The sequence below is a fragment of the Falco punctatus genome (genome assembly GCF_963210335.1).
Source record: "Falco punctatus genome assembly, chromosome: 1".
NCBI lineage: Eukaryota > Metazoa > Chordata > Aves > Falconiformes > Falconidae > Falco > Falco punctatus.
The window spans coordinates 17,572,396-17,594,332 of NC_137580.1; the positions used below are offsets into that span (position 1 = coordinate 17,572,396).

Sequence of the window (21,937 nt, forward strand, 5' to 3'; positions counted from 1 at the left end):
TCTTTGCACAGCACTGTCACCTATTCCCTGATTTTTCCTGAACAGTAGTATAGCTTGAAATATTTATATAAATATGCTATATATATCAACATCCTATATACTAGGTTATTCTAAATATCATACTCTAATGTTTTCATCATCTTATTTTGCTGAAAAAAAATATATCCTTTTCTTTTAAATTCCTATGAATGGCTTGGCTGATACACAGCCACCACCACAAAAAATAAATTAAAAGTCCAAATCAATAATCCGAAGGGGAAAAAGGAAAACAACAAACCAAACAACAAAAACCCATCAGTATTTCTGAAAAACAAAGCGGACATAGATCTCAAATGTCCTACCATTATTTATTTATTCTCTGTGGAAGAAATCCCTATCCTATTTTGGGTGAAAAAAATCCATTTTTTATTTGAAAATCAAGCAATTAAGAAATGTGATGAAAGGAAAAATCCAAGAAAAACAAAACCAATTTCCACTCCCCTCCCTCTGTCCCATGCTTACAGAAAAACACCTTTAAACCCCAAACTAAATATAAACCAATCAAAGCTTCTTTAGAAGTCCTAAAACAAGAAAAAAACATGTTCTACCTTTGCTAACATAACTATACAGAGGCAATTTTTAAACACAAATGGACAGGATAAACTAACAAGAATTTCATCCTCCAAAAAACACCTCTAGCAATTCTAAGCTAAATGTTACTGTAGATGGTATGCTTGAGTAATGAAAAACATGAAAGAGCAAAGAAAGTGTTTTAAAGCCTGCACATCATTGCACTGAAGTTTAGGAATACAGATAAATATAGAGTAAGCCCTGCGCTGACACTGACACAGCCCTCTGTAGTAAAAGGTCATGTACAGACTTTTAAAGACATTAAGTTTATATTTTTTAAAAAAGAACCTGAAGATATGTTTGGTGAATGACACAGCAGTTAATAAACTAAGAGAAAATGTACCTGTTCAGGCTGTACAGTTGTCTATGCTAACTGGTGGAGAATACTTCAAATTTTTTTTTTCATCTTTTTACAGCAAAGTTTATAATGAATGCCAGTAGTATGGAAAGTGCATCCCATTCTCTTGATTTACGCCAGTAATGCACCAAAATCTGAGCAAAACAATGCTGAAGTTCCTCAAATGGAATTTTAGGGAAGATCTAGAGAAGTCACAGAATATGTATTAATGTAAGCCCATTATCCCTTCCATTGTGCAGAGCTTTCATAGCATCACTTCCCTTATTCCTCCCCTATTCCCTTCTGCAACAGACTTAATGTGCACCTAAAAGGACAAAGTAATGAGAAAAAGCCTCAGACCTGCAAAGACTTGTGCACATGCTCAGCTTTTCACCGAGGAGAAGCTTATTAAGATCAACACCTGTGGGAACATTCAGAGTGAACTAAGTTAAATACACCCACAAGCGTCCTTCAGATGAAGGTTTAAGGATGCGCTCTGATATAAGACAAAACCAAACACTTTCCGAACATAAATATCTATGAATTATCAAAGATTCTAGAAAAAGATACACATATTGCAGCTGGCTGTATCTGAAAACACTTGCTAATGTGAAAAACTAAAACTCTACTGCAGAAAAAAAGTTTTGCCTTTTTAATAACATATGGTTCTGTGCAATAAAAAGTTAGTGTCAAGTATTATCATTATGTTAGTTTATCATCTTTGTTGACATCTATTAGTTTCTCTGAAAATTGGGGTGGGCATGGGATGTCCAGGGAGGAAGCTCAAAAGCCTAATGGTTTAAAAATTGTCCTAATTTAGTATATAAACCAACAGGAATCAGCATGCTTCAGCATCCTGGTTAAGTATAATTAACTCTGGCTTTGTCAGTGTCAGTCTTCTATGGAGGGTATCAGCATGATGCACTCTTAAGTTCCAAGACAAGGAATGCATCTCTCATTCTACAGAAGAGGAGATACTGTTAACAGATACAGGCAGAGCTCTTCCATGAAGTTCAGAATATGCAAGTATTATTACTCCAACAAAAAAATATTTAAAAGAAACCCCACCAAATTACATTCCTAACACATAACAACATAAAAGTAAGTTTCCTACGGTATAACATCAGAGAAGTACTTGGCTGCTACTCTGTATTTTCATCAATGTCTGACTGCAAACCAGAATCTCAGAGCTACTTTATTAACCTGAAGACAGTACTGAGAGCAATCACTTGGAAGGCTGATTCCTACAAAAGAGGGAAGCGATTAACTCCTCACCTAGTGTACTTACCGAGAAATTAGCAGGCATTGGATCAGAGAAGGAAGTTGGAAGAAGGGAAGGAGGCAGGCATTCTCTAATGATTAGTGCAGTGGAAAGGTCAGGAATAGACTGGGAAAGATGGATGCCTTTTGGTAAGGTAGGAAGGATATGGAAATGAGATCTAGTGGAAGGAAAAGGCAACAGAAGGAAGAGATCCATGTCAGCTGCTGCTCCTAGAGAGAAAAAGGAAGAAACAGTAAAGGAAGAAAAACAAAAAGAGGGGGAGGGAATAAGGAATACAAGAAGCAAAGAGGAAACACAGACACAAGTATACATTGCCATGAGGAAAGCATTCCAAGAAGTCTAAAGGAAAACAACAATCACAGAGAAGGGTTTGAGTGTACTCTGAGCGTAATACAGAAGAATCTATGGCTTCTGCTAGTTTAAGAGCAGGCCAGCCCACCCGAACAGCACAAGTCGTATTGGCTGATAATTCTGAACAGCTTCACTGTTTTTTTTAAATATTGGTGGCAGACTCTCTCAAATCCAAATCCCCCTATTTGATTGACAACTCAGTTTTACAAGGATAATTCTGTGGATAATTAAGCAGACTGCCTCTAAGGACATGCCACAGGAGCAGTAAATTATGTACTGAAGTATAGATGGTATCTCTGAACACAGAGAAAAACACTGAAACTTGCTCCCAAGTGCTAATGGAATTCAAGCAATGAATTAAGTTGCACATACTTCCCCAAACTATGAAATCAAACTACCAGTCAAAAAATGTAAACTCTGTGAATCTGCTCCTTGGAACTACTTGTTATTAACAGTTTTACTTTGAAAGCTTATGCTTCTAAAGTTATAAAAGCCATGGTTTTCTACAGCACAAGACATTTTAAAGCAGCAACATGCAATGATGTGGAAAAAAAACTAAGTTACTTTCTTAGAAATCTCCCTGTTTAACTAGCTACCATCTTTGATGGTATTGCTTTTCACACTTGCTAGCACTGTAAAGTTTAACAGCTGTTGGAAAGCAAGACCAAGAGCACACACCGGTTTCTATTCAGCTCACATAATTAACAGAGATATTATCTAAGTACTATTTTAGGACCAAATTCTCCTGATGGTTGCTTTCCTGTTTCTCAATGGATCTACAAATAAAGCTAGTAAAACTAGCTTTCAGGAGTTGAGCCTCATTTTTCAGTCTTGGATATACTTACCAGGCTTGGTACTTAGATTAAAAACCAAAACCAAAACAAACAAAACAAAACAAAAAAAGCTTTTCCACCTTACAAAAACTGGGGAACAGTTATGAAAAAATCAGTGAAGAAGTACCTGTGGTACCCTACCATGACATTTTTGTGCAAGTGCAGAGTGATATCTTTTAGGAAAGGCACAGAGAGGAGTTGAAGCAGAAATAGGAGATTCAAAAAAATATTAAACCTTGAAGTAAGACTGCATAGTTACATACATGTAAAATTCATTCCATTATTGAGCACAACATTTAAGTCTACACTGCACTTACAAAACAAAGTTTTCCTCCTAGATTTCACACATATGTAAACAAATATCCATTAAAGGTACCAGTCTTAACAGAGCAATACAAAGTAAAATAATGTAAAAGGAACCATGAGAAAGTACATACTCTTTTATCATGGTATTTTCACTTGCATAATAGGCCCGATTCATTTACAACAATGTGACTCATTTACATACCACTTTTTGTTTCTAAAACATTTTGTAAATAGAAAGGAAAGCTCTCTACCAGTATCCACAAATTACTGCTTTTTTGTTTTGGAGCATAGCTACAGCTTGAATTGGCAACTTTCCTGGGTTCAAGTCAAAGAAGAATGAAGGTTGACTTAGCAGTATTCACCAAAAGAAAAAAAATAAAACAACAGTAAGTTAAGAAAGCTATACAGCTCATTCTGTACACACAGTAGTAATAATCTATTTCACCATTTTAGTCTGGTGCTAAGACAGTATAAAATGCAAAGCAGAAATTTACAGCTCTTCAACTGTGTAACATGGAACATAAACCTGTAACCCAAGACCTTGAAGTTTCCCCTAAAAGCTCATACACTAGCCAAAATTCTATGTCAAGACAGTCTGGATTTCTAAGCCTGCTTGGACACTGCAGTTTAACACACACGCTGTTACATGAATAGATACCATATTCCTGCCAACAGAGATGTGTTGATCCAGCTAAGCAATACCTAAACACTTCACCCCTGCAAGAAATGCCAAAATACACATTTCTAGATGACTTCGCATTTTTCAGGCAATGTGCAAGTAGTAATAAAACCAATGTAGCTGCTCAGCAGATCACCAAAAGCTGTAAGATTGCCAAGTAACTGCCCTCTCTTGTTCATCTGCACTCAGATACAGCTCAGTGACCCTGCCTTATTCAGATCTATTTAAGGCACGCAGTGCAGTGCAAGAAGCAGATATTCACTTATTTTCACCTCCATGTTCAAAGCATGCCTCTAACCCCTACTCACTGCACACGACCCTGTATGTTAAATGAACATGGAGGGCATGTTTGACAGCCTTGTCACATCACCTGAATCAGTTCTGAATCTTCAGATACCTATAAGCTTCTTCAATAGGATAGAGCAGGATTTCCGTCCAAATTATGCCAGAAACATCTAGATATCCTAAAATACTGAGCACAGCTGCCATCTTTCTCCTGATCTACCCCAAACAAAGCAAAAAGCTGTCAAGAGAGGGCTTTGTTGTTGTAATGTGGTGAGGGAAGATGGGGAAAACAAAAGTCTTTTTTTTACTACTTCTTTTTCCCTTACTACAAAAATTATTTGAATCATTTTGAAAAAATATTCGAGGGTGATCTGGCGTCTGACAGAGACTAGAAGAAGAAAATTCTCCATCCAAAAGGTCAATGTCAATAAAAATTCTCAAACATTTAGAACAGAACCACTCTCAAAACCAAACAGGTATGGCAAGATATGCTTCTTCTGTACAGAGATGCTGTATTTAAAGTGATGTACAAAGCAGAACCTACTTTTTAAAGCAATGTTGATGAAAAGGACTTGAATAAATAAACCCCAAACAGATGTAATATTCAAACACACAGCATGACAAATTTCAAAAAAGCATAAATTACTGAACTGGCCTGCCTAATCTGTGCTGAGGTATTAAAAAAAATATGAATCCAAACACAACAAGGCAAACTAAGAGTCTGCCAGAATAACCAACCAAAAGTATGACTTTTGGCTTACTTCAAAGAAATAAGCAAACTATCATTTCCTTATTAAATGAAAAAAAAAAAAAAAAACACATGCCAATTCATCTGCGTTAATATCAACATTTTTCAAAACTATTTTAGAAAAAGTATAATCAAATTAGAAATTATTAAATATTTCCAAGCAGAACATAGCCCCAACATTCTGACAGATAAAGCAACTTGATAATTGTACAACCCAGTCTCTGTTAAATATGGGAACTGAATTCGGACTCCTAACTGGTATACTTACCTCTACACCACAGTGCATCACCAGACTCCTACTTCAGACTGCAATATGTAATTCTAAAATGCTTTTTTCTTTCAAGTAAAAAATGCAATAATAAAAAAAAAAACCTAAATAGAAGCTGGGATAGGAGTGAAAAACTAATCGGCAAATTTAGAATACTGTCTTTGATAAAGACAAAGCACTCCAAGACATAATGTTTTCACAGGGTTTACCTTGCCCTCTGAGAATTAGCTTGACTTGATGTGGAGATATCATCTGCACCTGGCAAAGCACCACTGGCATCATCTCTCTTGAAACCTTCATTTCTTCTCACTAGCAAACCAAAAGACAAATTAGTACCTGACTGGGCAACAAAGCACACAAAGTAATCCCATCTAAAAATCACGGACTTATCAGTCATATGAGATTACTTAGAAGGAATCAGATTCATGTGTTCTGCACAATGTCATTACAGTATTAGACAAACTAGCATTATGAAGTTGATTTCCATTTTCAAAGCGATCTTATAGTTTCTCTCAACAAAGACTGCTACACTAAACAAGTCCTTTGAAGAAGAGTACTAATGCAGGCCTAAAATAAACCACAATAACCCCCCTGCCCAACTGCACAGACACCTTTCCAAAGTGACACATTTCTTTGTCAGCCATGAGTTGAGACACATACATGACAGAGACATCATACAAAACCACTCCAGAACAGAAATAGAGCAGCTAGGTAATTATGCACAAGAAGGGAGTTAAGAAACCACTAATATATATTGCTGAGTTCCTGCATTTCATTTTTGTCCCTGGAATCTGACTCCTCCTTACACTTTATGAAAAACAGTATTTTTTTTTTCTTTTGGCAATATACTCATCTGCTACTCTGCTTCTAATAGTTTTTCCTTTGCTGGTATGTCTTCCTCTAGCAGCACCCGAGATGCTACACTTAAAGAGCTTGGTTTTGCTAACTACTTCACTTCCATCTCTTACTGTACTCTCAAAAACCAGAGCTAGCAGGAGAGAGCTCTTGCAGAACACATTATACTAGTAGCCCGAAAGCAGGTCTCTTGCCTGTAAAAACATAGAGGAGTTGTTGACCTTGGACCGGAACACATAAACAGCCTGTTCTAAATGGCAAGAAAATGAAGTAAAATGTGTTACAGGAGCTTTGCTACCTGTTACTACTAGGTTTCTAGCTCAATAAGCTGCAGGATAGACAAAGACAAGGCTGACAGAGCAGTAAATACAGAGAGGCTGGGTTGGAATTCTGTGCACACAGAACACATACGGTGCAGCTATGCTTCCTAACTGTTGCTTGCTTTCCTCACATTCCTCAAATGGTTTGTCTCCATCACTTACAATGATTCAATGAAGCTGATCGGTTCATCAACTGTGCTCTCCTGTCGACTTCTTTCTTTTCACCTTTCTAGCACTTCTTTCAAAAATGCTCCAAGCATTTCCTTCTGTGCTCTGCTTCCACTGTGTAAAGAAAATCCTTCCGGCCACGTATCAGCTAACAACCCTTCGTATCATCTCCTGCTTTTTCAAGCCACTAATCTCACAGAACTTTCTTAAATTTACCTTACAAACAGCCTGCACTATGTACTACTATTGCATAACACTGAAATATTTGGCCTAAAAATTATCAACTATTTAATGCTCACAGTAAACCCCACCAATATAAAAGTAATTGAACCATATATGTGCCATATAAAGCTTTTGCAATTTACTGTTATTGTACACTAACAACCTGATGATTTTTGTGCCTCTGAAGACAGCATGTTATTTAAAACAAGCACTCCAGTAAAAAATTAATCATTTCCAACTTTTCCTACCAAGTTCTCTTCCAGAGTGCTAAACATCAAACTCATTTCTGAATAGGCTGCCAATTATGCTGAACTATATACGATGCTGTAATTACATAAGATCATCTTGCAACTTTGTATTAGTGGTAATTATCAAGCCTCACACTAAAGATTTAACTTCATGCTTCTGGGGTCTATTTTTCATCTTGAACTTTTTTCTTTAGGATTTTTGCTTGTTTGGGGATTTTTTGTTCAGTTTGGGATTTCGGGGGTGTGTGGTTGTTTGGGGGTGGGGTGGGGGTGGGGTGGGGGTTTCTTTTGTTTGTTTTGTTTTTAAACACAGGTCTTACCTTGCCTGAAATCTTGTTCCGAAGAAATAACAGATGGACTTTCACTCGAAGTACTATAAACATCGCTGTGGTAAGATTTGTACCTTCTCAAAGGCTCTGAAAGTTTAAATAAGGGTATCAGAAGAGTAAGAAAGCAACAGTTCTAATGCAAAAACTGAACACAAATTAACATTTGAAATTTTTCGAAATCTTTTCAAATTGTTTTTGAATGCCTGTATGCAGTTATAGAGTCTGAAAGCAAACACTCAGTGGATGCTGTGCAGTCCCATTCTCTCTCTGTAGCCTGAGAGTTCTGCAGTGTGCCTGGCCTTTCTTGACTATCCTTAAAGAGCCATCTCCTCTCAACTGCTCTCTCATCATCACTTCCAACTAATATTTAACAAAAAAACCCAACAACAAACCAAAGACAAAAAACAATCCCTCCCGCAAACAGAATGGATGAAAACCTTTGGTGCACACTTCTTGCATTTCTTGCATGTAGAAAGCAACCACCAGGACTTAGTCCTTAGATCATTCATGATGAAAAAGAAAAATATCCGCAGAGACAAAACAGGAACTGGAAAACTGTAACTCATTCAACTCATCTTTGATATCCACAAAATATGATCAACAATCAATTACTAAGCCCTTACAGGATATTTAATTAACCAGAACAGCTAGATGCATGTGATGAGAAATAAATACAGCAGCCTCAGTTCCTACTTTCAATGGATTCTTTAAATAACATACTGGGGCAAAGGGCTCCACAGAAGGGGTATGCATTTGACATTTGCAACAATCTCCCAAAACTTTCCTATGCAGAAGCCAATGAACAACCACATAGCGTGCATAAAAGCAGAAAACAAAATAAAAAGTCCCCGCATTTTGGAATTACCAGTGCTTCACTGCCTAAATGAGAGAAAACGTTAGGTGTCTTTATCTGCAGAAGGCTGTCTCTGGTCCAACTACAGTTAATGTCTTGGAAAACAAAAGTGATGATATAGAGAAAAAGCATTTAATTGTGAAGACAAATGCACACCACTACAGCAAGGAATATAAAATGTAAGAATACAAAGTGGGGAATACATGAGCAGATGAGTCTGGATGCTGCAAAAAGCAAGTCAGACATTCCAATTTCCCAGATCTAGAAAACAAAATGCTTGGTGAAAAATCCTGTGAGAACAATAAACCTGTGGCATAATCTTTATTAGGTCAAAGGACAAGTTAGACATGCTTTCAACAGCACTACTCATTCAGACTTCTTACAGGAGCAAGGAAAACTCCAAATAGGAAAAAGGTATGGAAAGATATGAGATAATGCAGTAGACAGAGAATAATGTCTAGTTCATGTTAATTTTGGACTGTTTCCAAAACCTTCCTCCTTAAAAGCCAGCAGTTCTCCTATTTCTACCATCTCACTTGGGCTGTGCAGTTCCCCGCTGTCCCACCAAATACAAGATTCTTTAAGAAAACTGGGAAAAGTAAGCAAAGTCATCAATCAACCTATGAAACCAATTGCTCCCACAAGCCCATCCCAGTTGCACAGCTTAACAGCATAAACCTCAATTTCACATTACTCTCAGAAACGAGCAATACAGTTTGCACATTTGTAAACCAGCCTACAGCAAGATGAAAAGAAATCACTGCAGGGTGTGTGGGAGTGTGTGTGTGCTTCAGTGTTTCATGGTGGCTACTTTCAGCATTCTGAGTTTTACAACAAAGAACTCTACCACCAACTTAGCAATTACTTCCCTAACAAGGGAAATAAAATCCAAATTCAGTGAGTAGCTTTTGGAGATTTATTTTTAAAATGCTCCCAGCCCTCTAAGTGAGGCATCCATCCAAACATGATACTGGAGCTACAGTACAGAAACGTTTAACTGAAAACAGATCTCTTCTTTCCCAGTAGTTTTACTAGCTGTAGGTTTTTCAAGTCTGCTAACCTGACTTTGAAGCAAGAGGATGGAATGAGAACAGTAAATTATAACAGAGATTTTAAAAAGATTTGGGTTTTTTCCACCTAGTCAGCAACCTGGGCTTTCTGAATTGCACACAAATTGTGGCTCCATCCTGGTCCTTTAAGACACGAAGTTCTGCAAAAAATAAATGTAAAGTGGTGAAACAGAAATATGCAGTTAAAGCACAAAACAAGTGTTTGTTTGCGGTGGTCTGATATCGTGAGTGCTCTCGACTCACCCTGTTAGCAGAAGTTGGCATCCTGCTGCAGGCCAAGGGGTAAGGATCATGAGCCAAGAAACATACAGAAAGATTCCCAATCACTGCTTATCTCAAGGTTTTCACAGACCTCCATGTGAGGTCCAGCTAGGTTTATACCTATTCTTCCAGCATTCACAAGCAGAGACAGAGATGGGACCACCTCCTTTCTTGTCACATATCTTTCTCCCTAAGCAAGACCATAAAACTTATCCCAATAACACAAGCAAAGGTATTCCTCCCATCTTCTGGAGGCATTTTAAAACCTTTCCACATGGGCCTGTATCAAGGACTCTCAGCCTGTTCTGCCTAGGGACAGAAGTTTAAAGGCAATTAAGAACCTACAGCCTGAAATCTGGGGTAAATCCTCTAGATTTTTCTTTGCTTAGTTTAGGGAAAATACGTACAGACATATATATGATGATGAAAATACACACAGATGGGAACTGTTTGCTGATGGGGCATCTTCTCTTTGGCAACCACCTTCCAGTTCTCTACTGGTATATACACGTCTATGTACACCCCATACACATTCCCCCAGCACCTCACCTCCTCTTAACCAAACTTAATTTCTCTGGGGCATGGGCAGAATATGTACCGCAGACCTGCAAACATTCACTACAATTGTAAACACTGAGACTACTGTACACTTGCAAAATTACCCAAATAATTTATGCTGTCTCCTCTCCTCCAGCAAATTCTCAATTTTAACAAACTGTAATAGGATTTAACTTGAGAAAAGGCACTTGGGATCATGTCCAAGCCAAACTTATAATTAACAAGTGGCTTCCAAAGGTCAAAGTCCCAATTCTAGAATCAAGTTAAAGTTAAGCTTTTCACACAATAGTTTCAAAAAAGAGGACAAATTTCTAGCCTATCTGGCTGGGAAGAAACTGAAAGATTACATCAATAAAAGCTAAAGATGACAAATAAAACAACTCATCTCCCATATTTACAAATTTCCCTACAATATTTGAATGGCCTTGGTTTGCTGCTTTGTTTCTTTTTTTGTGTGTGTTTTTTGTTGGGCTTTTTTTTTGTTTGTTTGTTTGGTGGTGTTTTTTTGCTTGGTTTCGTTTTTTTAATATGTTTTTGGTAACTGAAGAGAGAATTCAGAACTGATTTAACATCTCGACACATCAAGCATGTTATAGCAAAAATTATTCTATCAGTTACCCTTCTTAACATTTCACTGTTTAAATTATACTCTCTTAGCAGAACACTTCAAGTCATTCCATACCTTAGTAGAAAACCAAACCTGAGCTTAAGCATGTTTGAAGAATCTGTAATTAAAATGAATATATAAAACTTGCACTAGTAATGTAAGTTAACACACAGTAGCACCACAATGTAGAGATGAATGAAGCATTACAATCAGAATTTTTGTTTGTGCTGCTTAGTGCTGCAGTGCTGCTTTTTCAAACTCCGTATCAAAGCCAGCAGAGTAAAAGCTTACAGGCACCTAACGCAGCATAAAATAACAAAACACACTATTTATGCAAGGCAAGACATGCAAGCCCAGACAAGTAATTTACAGAAAGCCTCATCTCAGCCAACATCAATCAGAGAACCACATTCAGCTTGGAATTTCATTATCCTGAACGCATGATTTGCATTAGATACAAAGGTTTTCAAACACACATTATTATAGAATTATTACTGGCTGTACAGAGAAGGAAAAGGACACGGAAAATGGCAGAGGTAAATGGGCAATTTTGTGACACAGAGGGAGCCCTTGTTTGCTCTTTGAGGTTTATGGGTGTCTATTACATACCAGTGTTACTATAAAACCTTTAAAACACATTAACTGTCCTTTAGGACTAGAGGCTGATACTTGCTTCTTTCACCAGAGTTTAACCATTGGTTAGCATCATATTTACTCTTCCTTTTCCTCTTCTCATCTCAAAAAACTTGAAATATCTTATGCAAGGCAGCAGAGGTTTAATAGGAAGACTGTAGAGATCCAGAATAAATCCCTGGTAAGGATTCATATCTAACGTACACAAGGGAAACAAATTCTTTCAGCCTTCCAGGGGAGCAGGCCCATTTCATCTTACAAGATTTCCACCACTCATGCAGCATGTATGCAACCTAAGTCACCAGCCATCCAGGTGATTCCCTAGAGAGCCTAATAGACATCTGATGCATAGGGTCTAGGCAGGATCTGAGTGACAGGAAGAAATCAAGCCTTGTAAAACTGCAGAAAACATAGATCTCTAAAGCAAGGCTGGAAAGGAAAACAGCAAGATTAAAAACAGCAACTCCAGGGTCTGGTAAGAACTCGGTGTCTTGTACTTAGACACCCTTTTTTTCTGGGTCTGTATCATACCATCCAGAATAAGGTTTGTAAATGGCCACAGACTGAAAGTGTGGCCAATCAAGTTGTTTCTTTTGATTTAAATGTTTTATCCAACTGAGAATGTAATGTGTTGACAAAAATTGATAATCCCAGACTGTGTGAGCTGCTGAAAGCTTTATAAAGCAGACAAAACAGATGCCACTTTGTTGGGCAATTATGGAATTGTAAGAGCTATTTTACTACTTTATGTTAAACTACGTAATTCAGAACACAATAATGGTGGCTGATGCCAGAGTACTTGTACTTTATAGAAATCCCACAAGCATTTATTTCTTTTCCCTTGAAAAGCCAACTTCCGTAGCCTCAGTAAAATTAACAACTGGAAGTTTTTCTCTAAAATGTTATTAGTCTACCTACCCTTCAGCTTCATTAATATGATTTCTGAACATTGTTCTGACTGAACCTTATCCTTACCAAACATACCAACTACGTGAGAATCTATTTTGCCACCACTGAATTTAAATCATACTGCAGAACAATGATCGTAAGCAGTGTAAACTGAGCCTTAATTTGCTTTCACATGCAAACAGATATACATACCATTGTGCATGACTCATTTCCTCTGCTTAGCCTACATGCGAACCCAGTACATACAATTCAAGAGAAAAAGAAAGTATGCACACTTCATTGACCTTAAAGTTTGTAAAGCAACTATTCCTCTTTTGCCCTAAATCCAATCTCCCATTTAACCCATGTCTATAGAAGCTCCCAAATTCAAATATCTTGGGTTTAATTTGCTGGGACAAATTTACTACCAACAGCTGCCTGATTACCTGCAGAAATTTTCCCTTATTCAAAAACGCAGCTTCAAACTAAAAGAGCTTTTTTTCTCTTTTTTTAATCTGGACATTTAGAGTATCCCTAACCATAACTCCCACCCAAACACATGCAGTCATAATATGGAAGTTTTATAAGTGGGGTCCAGATGGATCTTCAGTACAGCTAATGAAAACATTGTTTTGTGAGAAAAAGACACAGAAGACTTAGGAGGCAGAGACCGACCTCCAGAAAACAGGGAACATTACTTCCTCTGCTTGCTGAATGTATGAAGCAGAGCGCCCGTAAGTGGGCAAAACAAAACAAAACAAAAACATCAAAAAAAGAGACTTAATCATCTGGGTTTTCAGTTGCAAAAACCAAAGGTAAAAAGACAGATGGATAAACACAACCTGAGGCTCTGGGATTCACATGGTTCCCAACTGTAAAAACATTTAACAAAGGCTTGAGAATATTCCCAAACCACCACCCCCCATTCCCTCACCCCTGGACTCAGTGTTCCAAAGCTTCAGCAAGATCAGCTTTTTTGGTATTCTCCCCTCTTTTTCCTCCCTGTCTGCTATTTAACGCACAGGCAGCTATACTACTACTCTCCTAACTGGTTTTCAGCTCCTCTGTTCCACCAGGACGTATGGAATCTTTATGCCTTGCTTCCTTGTGCATCTCATTTACAACACCCTCATAAGCAAAGCTGCATATAAAAAAAGAGGAATGCACATTTGCTCAAGTAACACATAAACCAATCCACTTTGACTTATACATACACTCAAAACAAGGTGGGGGAAGCTGCCAAAGGAAATAAAAGGGAGAGATTCAAACAAGGCTACCATCTTGCAGCCTTTGCCTTGCTATCATGCCATTTGAAGGTAGACTTGAGATACGAAAACTGAAGATTATCTACACTTCATAAATCTCAGAAGATATAATCAATTTTGTGGGTGAGAAGGCAAAGTAAGCTGCAAGCAAGGGAGAACAGATGTCTCTTTCATACTCTTGAGTGGCAACGTAGGCTTGCAAAATGTAAAAGGTAGAATATTATTTTCTCCCTAAAATGGGACACTACCCGCTGGTGCCAAGCAACAAACTCCAAGTTTCAGAAGAACAAAACCAAAATTTGCTCTCCTGATACAGATAAACTTCCCGGGTTTAACACCTAACAACTTCACAACTCTAAACAATTCTGCCTGAGCTCACAAAACCTACATAATCAAAACAAGAATGAACAGTAACCGTGGAAATGCAGAACTTACTCTCCCATCTCTTGGCAAGATTAGCACGTATTTTTGGAGTCTGTTCTTAGTGTTCAGAATTGGCTACACCCAAAGTCAAAATAGCAGTCTCTTTCCCTTCACCTTGCCCCCACCCGGCTAAGCACCTAATCATGAACAATCATCTTGGTTCATGAAAGAAACAAACAGCTTCAACCCTGAAACTGTACAGCAGAATAACACACAAAGGAGCAAGTTCATGAGCAAGGCACTTACAAAGACACTGTCTTTGGAAGGCTTGTGAGGCTAAATCCAAGATATTCCAACTGTAGATTATAGTGCAGTTTGGATGGTCTGCAGCTCACTACAAACTACATAGTTGTAATTAAAACTCACTCATTCTTTCCACTATAAACTCTACTTTTCATGTTTTTTGTAATTTGGGTTGTAAAAAATCTGTTCTGAGTGAAAGCTTGGCACACAAAAGCCTGTGCATGAAAACATTTTCTTTTTCCAAGACAGTCAGCTCCTTAAGGTTTTATGAATAACAAAAGTTTGCCAGCTTAACCCAAAATAAGTTAAAGAAGAAATAAGCCACATGTCACTTAAGTTCCTTTGTGGTTTGAGAAGGGAAGTTTTATCTGGCAAAGTTTAACCCACAGAGAGTCCAATGCCATTTCACAATTCAAAAACTGGAAAACACCACATAGCCAAAATCAGAGGCTTACTACAGCTTACACAGACTTAACTGTAACCCAGACCTGGACCCAACCAAATTGAAAATATCCCCAAATCTGCCAGAGAGAAGGTACATTGTGTCCCCTCTACTAAACCCAACGACCAATCCTGTTTCCATGACTCCTTGCCCATTCCTCCACCCCAAGCTGAACAAAACCCTTATTCCTGACTACACAAGCTTTCAACATACCTTATTCTTTCCCCCCATTATTCCTTTAAATACCTCTCCTTTGAAGTCATGCTGTATCTCATGCAGAAAAAGAGTAGCAGTTGCTGCCATTTTCTGTGGACTTCTTTCCACTCCATTTCTAGTTGTTGCCCACCTATTTGCTATGTGACTACCAGCTCCAGGCAGCAAGATACCCTTGCATCAAGTGCTACCCAAGAAATTGACACCACGATCTTCATCAAGATAGGTGACATTTTACCACAGCTCTCCACACAGTTGCTCATCTCTCTCAGCTAGGCTAGTTTTATGTCAGAAGAGCAATTCCACATACACTTGATAATGCCTGACATTTGGAAATATCTGTCTACTCAAGTGCTTGAAAATTGCATGCAATGGGAATGCACAAAAAACTTGTAACAGACTGTATTTTTCATTCCTTTGACAGATGAAGCTAGCAATAAGCTCTTTTATGAAAGGTCTCAGGGGACTTTTCTGTTGTCAACAAGATGGGAGATAAGGAACACTAAACAAGGAAAAAAAAAGAGGAAAAAGGGAAAGAAGTCCTAACAGACTAGCAGACTTTACGTATTAAGGTTTTCATGAATCCGCTCATTAAAGCAGAATAGACAGACTACTTCCATTCAGGCTTCTCAAGCCCTGTGAAACACAATAGCAACTAACTGCTTTGTGGAAAAACATTCCTCATCCATCTTACTAAAATATCCTTTACACTGGCTTTCATCAAAAATTCACAACTAGGTTCTGGCCCAAAACTTTTCTTTAAGCAGTTACCTGAACAAAACAAAAACAAATAAAAAAGAGCATGCCTAAAATAGAACAGCACAGCACACACTCCTAACTTCCAAGAGTGAAACATACCTCCCTTCCTCTGTTGAAAGCAGAAGACTCAGAAGACAAGAACATTGCAACCAACCTACCTGTTGAGAAAGTACCTTCATTTTTTTCTAGCAAGTAATGACTGTGAATTCAGAAGGATGGGCAGTGAGTCATTAGCTATTGCCTCAATTCTCTCTATACAGATTTGTCACTCAGCTCCTATGACTATTAGCCCAAGTTCCCAGTCTGACTGCACTTTCACCCATTGCCTTTATGAATTGAACAGTTTCACACATCTGAACTATCTCAGTTTGCATAGCAGGGGCACGTTATTTTTTTCTGCTGTCTCCCAGTCTGCTTGAATGAGAATGATAAACTCTTGCTCATCAATGGGTTTGGCCAAGCTTCTGGTTTTGCTGTTGTGCAACACAAACCTACACAAAGCTACGCTCCTGAACAACAAGGCTATTGAGCTTTCTCAATGCAGGGAGTGGCCTTCTCTTAAACTTTGTCAGCTGCCTATCTTCAAAGATCTGAATTGACTCATACACTTGAGATAGTCCCCTTCAATTTCAGACTCTTAAACCAAAAACCAACCAACCTTCCCCATACCTCATCGGATATCTCAGTAGATAATGACAGATGGTAAACTTCTATTGAGATAAACAATGGTATCTCCACAGTATTATTTCCATCTGTGTTCACTCCATGTTATAATGTAACCCTCGTCGAAAGATGCTAATTTGATAGCACAAAATCCCTTCAACTGTCTTGTCTGTACAACTTTTCCATAAATCACATTAGCTTTTTAAACTGCCTATGCCATTTCAATAACACTCTTCCTTTCTGGAGCACAAGGCTCACATGCATAGGAGAAAAAGAACTGGCTTCCCATGCCAAGTGCAATATAAGCATCTCCTGAGACAGCCACAAGGGGCATGAACAAGCATTTTGAGAAATTAAACCAGGATAAAGGCTTTATCTCTTCTTAATAAGGAGGTGTTTACACCTCAGTGCAGGAAAAGGAAGCATAAGTTGTTTTATTTTCACACAATTATTTCTGTCACTCAACAGACAGGCAGCCATGAGTTTTCAGCTGTATGGATTTTCAATGCACCTGAACAAATGACTCAGCTAGCTCTGCACATACAGCTCTTCTACCATAAACCTTAGATGACTTAAGTTATGCCTTCTGGCCCATCATAAGCAGGATCTGACTCTGCTTTCAGTTTCTATCCCACTGTCCCAAATTTGTAACCCCTGAAAATTAAGTCACATTTTCAAGCAAACAAAATACGCAGTTCCCTTATCGGGTTCTGCATAAAGACCATTTTATAAGTTTCCAGAGAACAAATAAAACAACTTTTTTTTCCCCCATGCATGCTTTCAATTAACTGATGGAACTTGCTGTCAAGTATTCCCACTGAGATAAAGATCTTGACATGAGTCCAAAAAAAATATTTCCTATTTAAGGGCTTAAGTCCAGAGTTATACAGTGCAAAATCAGAGATCTGAGATGAAATTATTCCTTTTCCTCTGGAGTATAAATTATTCTGTAATAGCTGAAGATGATGATTTTCCTTCAAGGAAAATTACTTGACAGTTGGCTGTTACCAACTGTTTTTTCTTTTTCTAATTTTAATTGATGAACTTGATACTAGCTGATTTATAAAGATCAACTATTTTCACTAGGTAAGCAATCTGGTTGAGCACATTTATCTTCATTGGCAACAAGAGGTTCTAATGCTTTCACTTTAAAAAAAGATGATGAAGCAAAGATCTCTGCAGTTTTAAGAGCTGCTACAAGAGAACTCAGATTTATCATAAAGAGAAATCTTTGTTTAATGAGTAGAATACTCAGAAAATGAAAAAGCTTTACTAACCTTCTACATTCATAGCTTCCCTCAGAAGCTGCAACTTCTTCTGTCTCTCTCTTATTCTGTCAAAGGCATTTGATATTGCTGCAGAAGTTGATGTCTCAGGCACATGGCGTGTTTGGTCCAGTTTTTGTGGTCCAAAGACATCCAGTGCTATGCTCCCATCGGAGTATCTTGCTTCCTTGTTTCTGGTGGTAGTAGAAGTCCGTACTGTAAATGTTTCACACTGATGATTGTACCCATGAGAGCCTCCAGCATGGTCCCTCTCAGTTGCCCTGTCAGTTGCACAAAGCAAATCTGTGGAGGAAGCCCATACTTTCCGCTTGGGAGTGACATCTGTATGGAGGTGACCTTTTTTTTCAAACTCTTTGGTTTTACATCTATGAGGACAGAAAACATCTTCCTGTCCCGAGTTGTAATCTGTGGAAATGCCCTGGAAAAACTCTTCCTCGCCCTGTGTTCCTTGAACTGACAGAAATCCCATAGACTTGCTAAGTCCTTTGTTAAGCGTGGTCTGTTGAGAGAAGTGAGCTTTGTGTCCATCAGGTGCATCAACCACCAATGTTTTTCCTGGAATAAAGAGACATTTCATAGATGTAATTTTGTGCTACTCAAAGGGCTGCTTCAGTCAACAAAGACAGAACTCAAACTACTTTGTATCTGACAGATATTTTCTTTTACTTCTGAAGTGCTGAAGAAAAAATTATGGCCTACTGTAGTTCAGCATTAACATTAACCCCCCCCCCCCCCCCCCAAACTATCACATACATGCTGAAAGTTGTTTTCTCATTAGCTTTATCTGTAAAATAGTCTGGACTCTCACCAAAAGTACTGTTTAATGATCAATCTGAAATGAGCCATTCTCATGTCTCACACCTGAAGACACCACCTAAAATTTTTAATGACAAGCCCACGTTTGTTCCACAGATTTACAGATGCGCTGCAGTAGTGTCAGTAGAAGGAGTCAGGAGAAAGACTGTGTAGTTAAGAACTTTAAAAATCCTGGATCTTCCTTTAATGACTTTTTTTGGTGATGACAGTCCCTCCAGATAAATACTCTAAAACAAAAGTAACAAAGCTTCTAAGATCAAAGTGATTCTATGAGCCTGTACATTCCATGTTTTGTTAATGAGTGGATCTGCCAATACTGTCTTTTCCCTCTCCTTTACCATGAAATTACTCCCAGAATAAAAGAAACTATCAGAGGTAGAATAGCATCAATGAAATATGTGTTTTCTGAAGAATATCATAACATGGTCACCAAGAAGTTGTGATGACCATGTATGCCTCAGACATAAATTTTTCTTGAAGTATTAGCCCAATTTTACAAAACTGAGTACAAACATTGGTAAGTACAATCAAATTTCTTAACATAACAGATGACCTACCAGTTTACCTTTCATGTTCTTAAGACTTCCTGAGATCAGAGTAAAAGAATTATAAGAGTAACATCCCAGAAAAAAACCTAGTATCAAAGACTACCCAACTGCTACTTACTGTCTGTTAGCAAACTAAAATTTTTCAATGCTTCTGCATTATTAAACGTTGCAAAACCCCAAGGTCTAATGTAGATATCAGACATGCAATAATCTACTCATAACTCCAACCGACCAAGTACATTGCAAAAATTATTATAAAGATGACGTTTAAATTTGTCATATTAATGTAATGTGTACGCTGCAGATTGGAAATCTCAACCTCATCATGATACTCTGGACAAGAAAACCCAACTAAAAATATTCCATGCTGGGTTGCCTAAGCAATGCCTGCTCACCCAGGAAGAGTCAGTATGGCATGTGATGCTTTTCTTAGAGGTAGCTCCCTCTCGGCTGTGATATTACCATGTACAACTTTTAAGACGCAGCAGCCCTGAAGACATCCTCACAAAAGCAAGCAGTCGTGAGCTCCAAGTAAATTACTGCGTTGTATCTACTACCCTCAAAGACGGCTCTGTAGTGCTGCCTGCTGCTCTTCCAAAGGCAATTGAAATCAACAGCCATGCTTAGACAGTAGGCTCCTGCTACTAGGTCTTTACCTAGTCTTTCATCCTTTCAAATTGAGTTTCACAGACTGCTTTAAGGATGCTCACAATTATACTCAGAAATGCTTTGAAAAGCTTATGGCTTTATACCTTTCCACTCTTGATATTCTACTTGAAAAGGGACTGTTAGCTTTCAATGTCTATTTCTGCGATATTAAACTTACAACAGGTGTTTTGCCCCTTACTTCTTACCAACACACAAATGCATGATGGCAAAATGTTAAGGTTTGGACTTTCTAAGAAGTGTCTTGTACAGTTCCCACATGTTCCAGCCAAGTGAATAAAAAAACCCCAACCTTTGCCAATAAGAATGAAATAATCTTCTGAAAAGATCTGATGCATTACTTCGTATTTTACAAATATAGCTTTAATCCTAAACTCAAGTAAACATAATTATATTTGTGGTAAGGTAAATCTTACATTACTATCTTATTCTCAGACTACACATCCCTCAAAGCTGTTGAATTACATATAATAGTCACACAGACTTTTAAAAATAGCCATTCACTGTGAAGTTCCCACTATCTAAAGCAGTAGAACGATATCCATTCTGCAAACGCGTACTTCACATTCATGTACATGCACTTCACGGATAGACATTCCTAAACAGGGTTTTAATGCAAGTCATTTCTGAGAGAAACAAAACCCAAAATACTGCAGTATTTAAGATGGTTACCAAAAAGCAAATCAAAAGGAGCTCTGAGAATCTTTCCCAATAATGAGTTCCAAGATAATTTTAGGCAGAAAAAAACTGAAACAGCCTCCTCTACACACTGTTTTCACACATTTTTTTAAATGCAAAAACAACCTACCTCTTCAACACTGGAAGTATTTACATGCACAAGACCTTACTGAACAAAACAATGGTGAACAAATCAGAAAACCAAGGAGAGGCAGCTGCAACTCCAACATAGTACCAAGGCTGTAAATTCAGGATTACTTGGTACATCATTGACCATGACTCAGAAGAACATTCCTGGTTCAAAAGATCATTTATGTCTCTGCACGTTGAAACATTACCTTGTTTCAGGATCACATCCAGTTAAAAAAGCCACAACATACTTGAAGCATCAGTGGGTATCCTCGCCATAGCACTCCCAGAGACATAAACATATCTGTGCTACGCTGGTGAGAACTGCAGTGAAAGGGTCTGGGTGCCAGTGAAAAAAAGTGCTACACGGGAAGGAGCACCCTCTTCACCAAAACTAGTTTCCATAGAATTGTAGCATCCAGACTAGACATAACAGAAGCTGCTTCTAATTCAAGCAAAGGCTCAGAAGACACAAGCTCCCTGCCTTGGCATGCAAGAGATGCTTTCTATTCCTCAAGTCATCCACCCAGCTGGGGCTTCCTCATGAGGAAAAGTGAACGCCATGAACACTACTTCAGCAGTGGCTGGGAAAGTACGCATGGTTACAGCTTTGCCACTCATTCAGCTGATTGCATGATGAGACAGGAGATGAGCTGTCCCATCAGGAAGCAGTGCAGGAGACATTCCACTTCTACACTGGTCTTCCTCTTTGCTGCCTGGAGATGTCTACAGGTCTAACTCATATCCACATTAGTTTATGCAGCCAACGTGAGTTTTTAACATAGTACCAAAAGGAATCTACAGCTGGCCTTAGTATTCTTCTTGAGACTGTAAAATTCTCTTAGACATCTTAATCTTTCCTTTATTACTCTTCTCATTCCTACTTGTGCTTTTCACCAGTCTTGGCACTTCTCACCTTTGCAAAACCCCTCCTGCCCTACATCATTTCAACAAGCTCTCCCCAAACTGGCTCAGTGTCAACACGAGCTGTTTAACAATCATCCTCAGAGAACGATAAAGAGACTAGGGAGCAAGGGATGCACAGCCTGCTCAAGTTTGGCATCCTGAGATTGTAAACTAGAACAAAGCAGCAACA

General features: G+C 38.2%; 1 protein-coding gene across 5 annotated transcripts in view; it reads right to left on the minus strand.

Annotated features, from left to right (window-relative positions):
- PTPN13 (protein tyrosine phosphatase non-receptor type 13) overlaps nt 1-21,937 on the minus strand; it is a 126,159-nt gene that overhangs the window by 47,369 nt on the left and 56,853 nt on the right. For all 5 annotated transcript variants that reach the window (XM_080407969.1, XM_080407968.1, XM_080407967.1 and 2 more), the window contains 3 exons: nt 17,996-18,559; nt 7,832-7,927; nt 5,908-6,007 (listed from right to left, as the gene is read on the minus strand). In XM_080407969.1, coding sequence (XP_080264095.1) covers nt 5,908-6,007; nt 7,832-7,927; nt 17,996-18,559 — 760 coding nt within the window. The remainder of the gene's footprint in view (nt 1-5,907; nt 6,008-7,831; nt 7,928-17,995; nt 18,560-21,937) is intronic.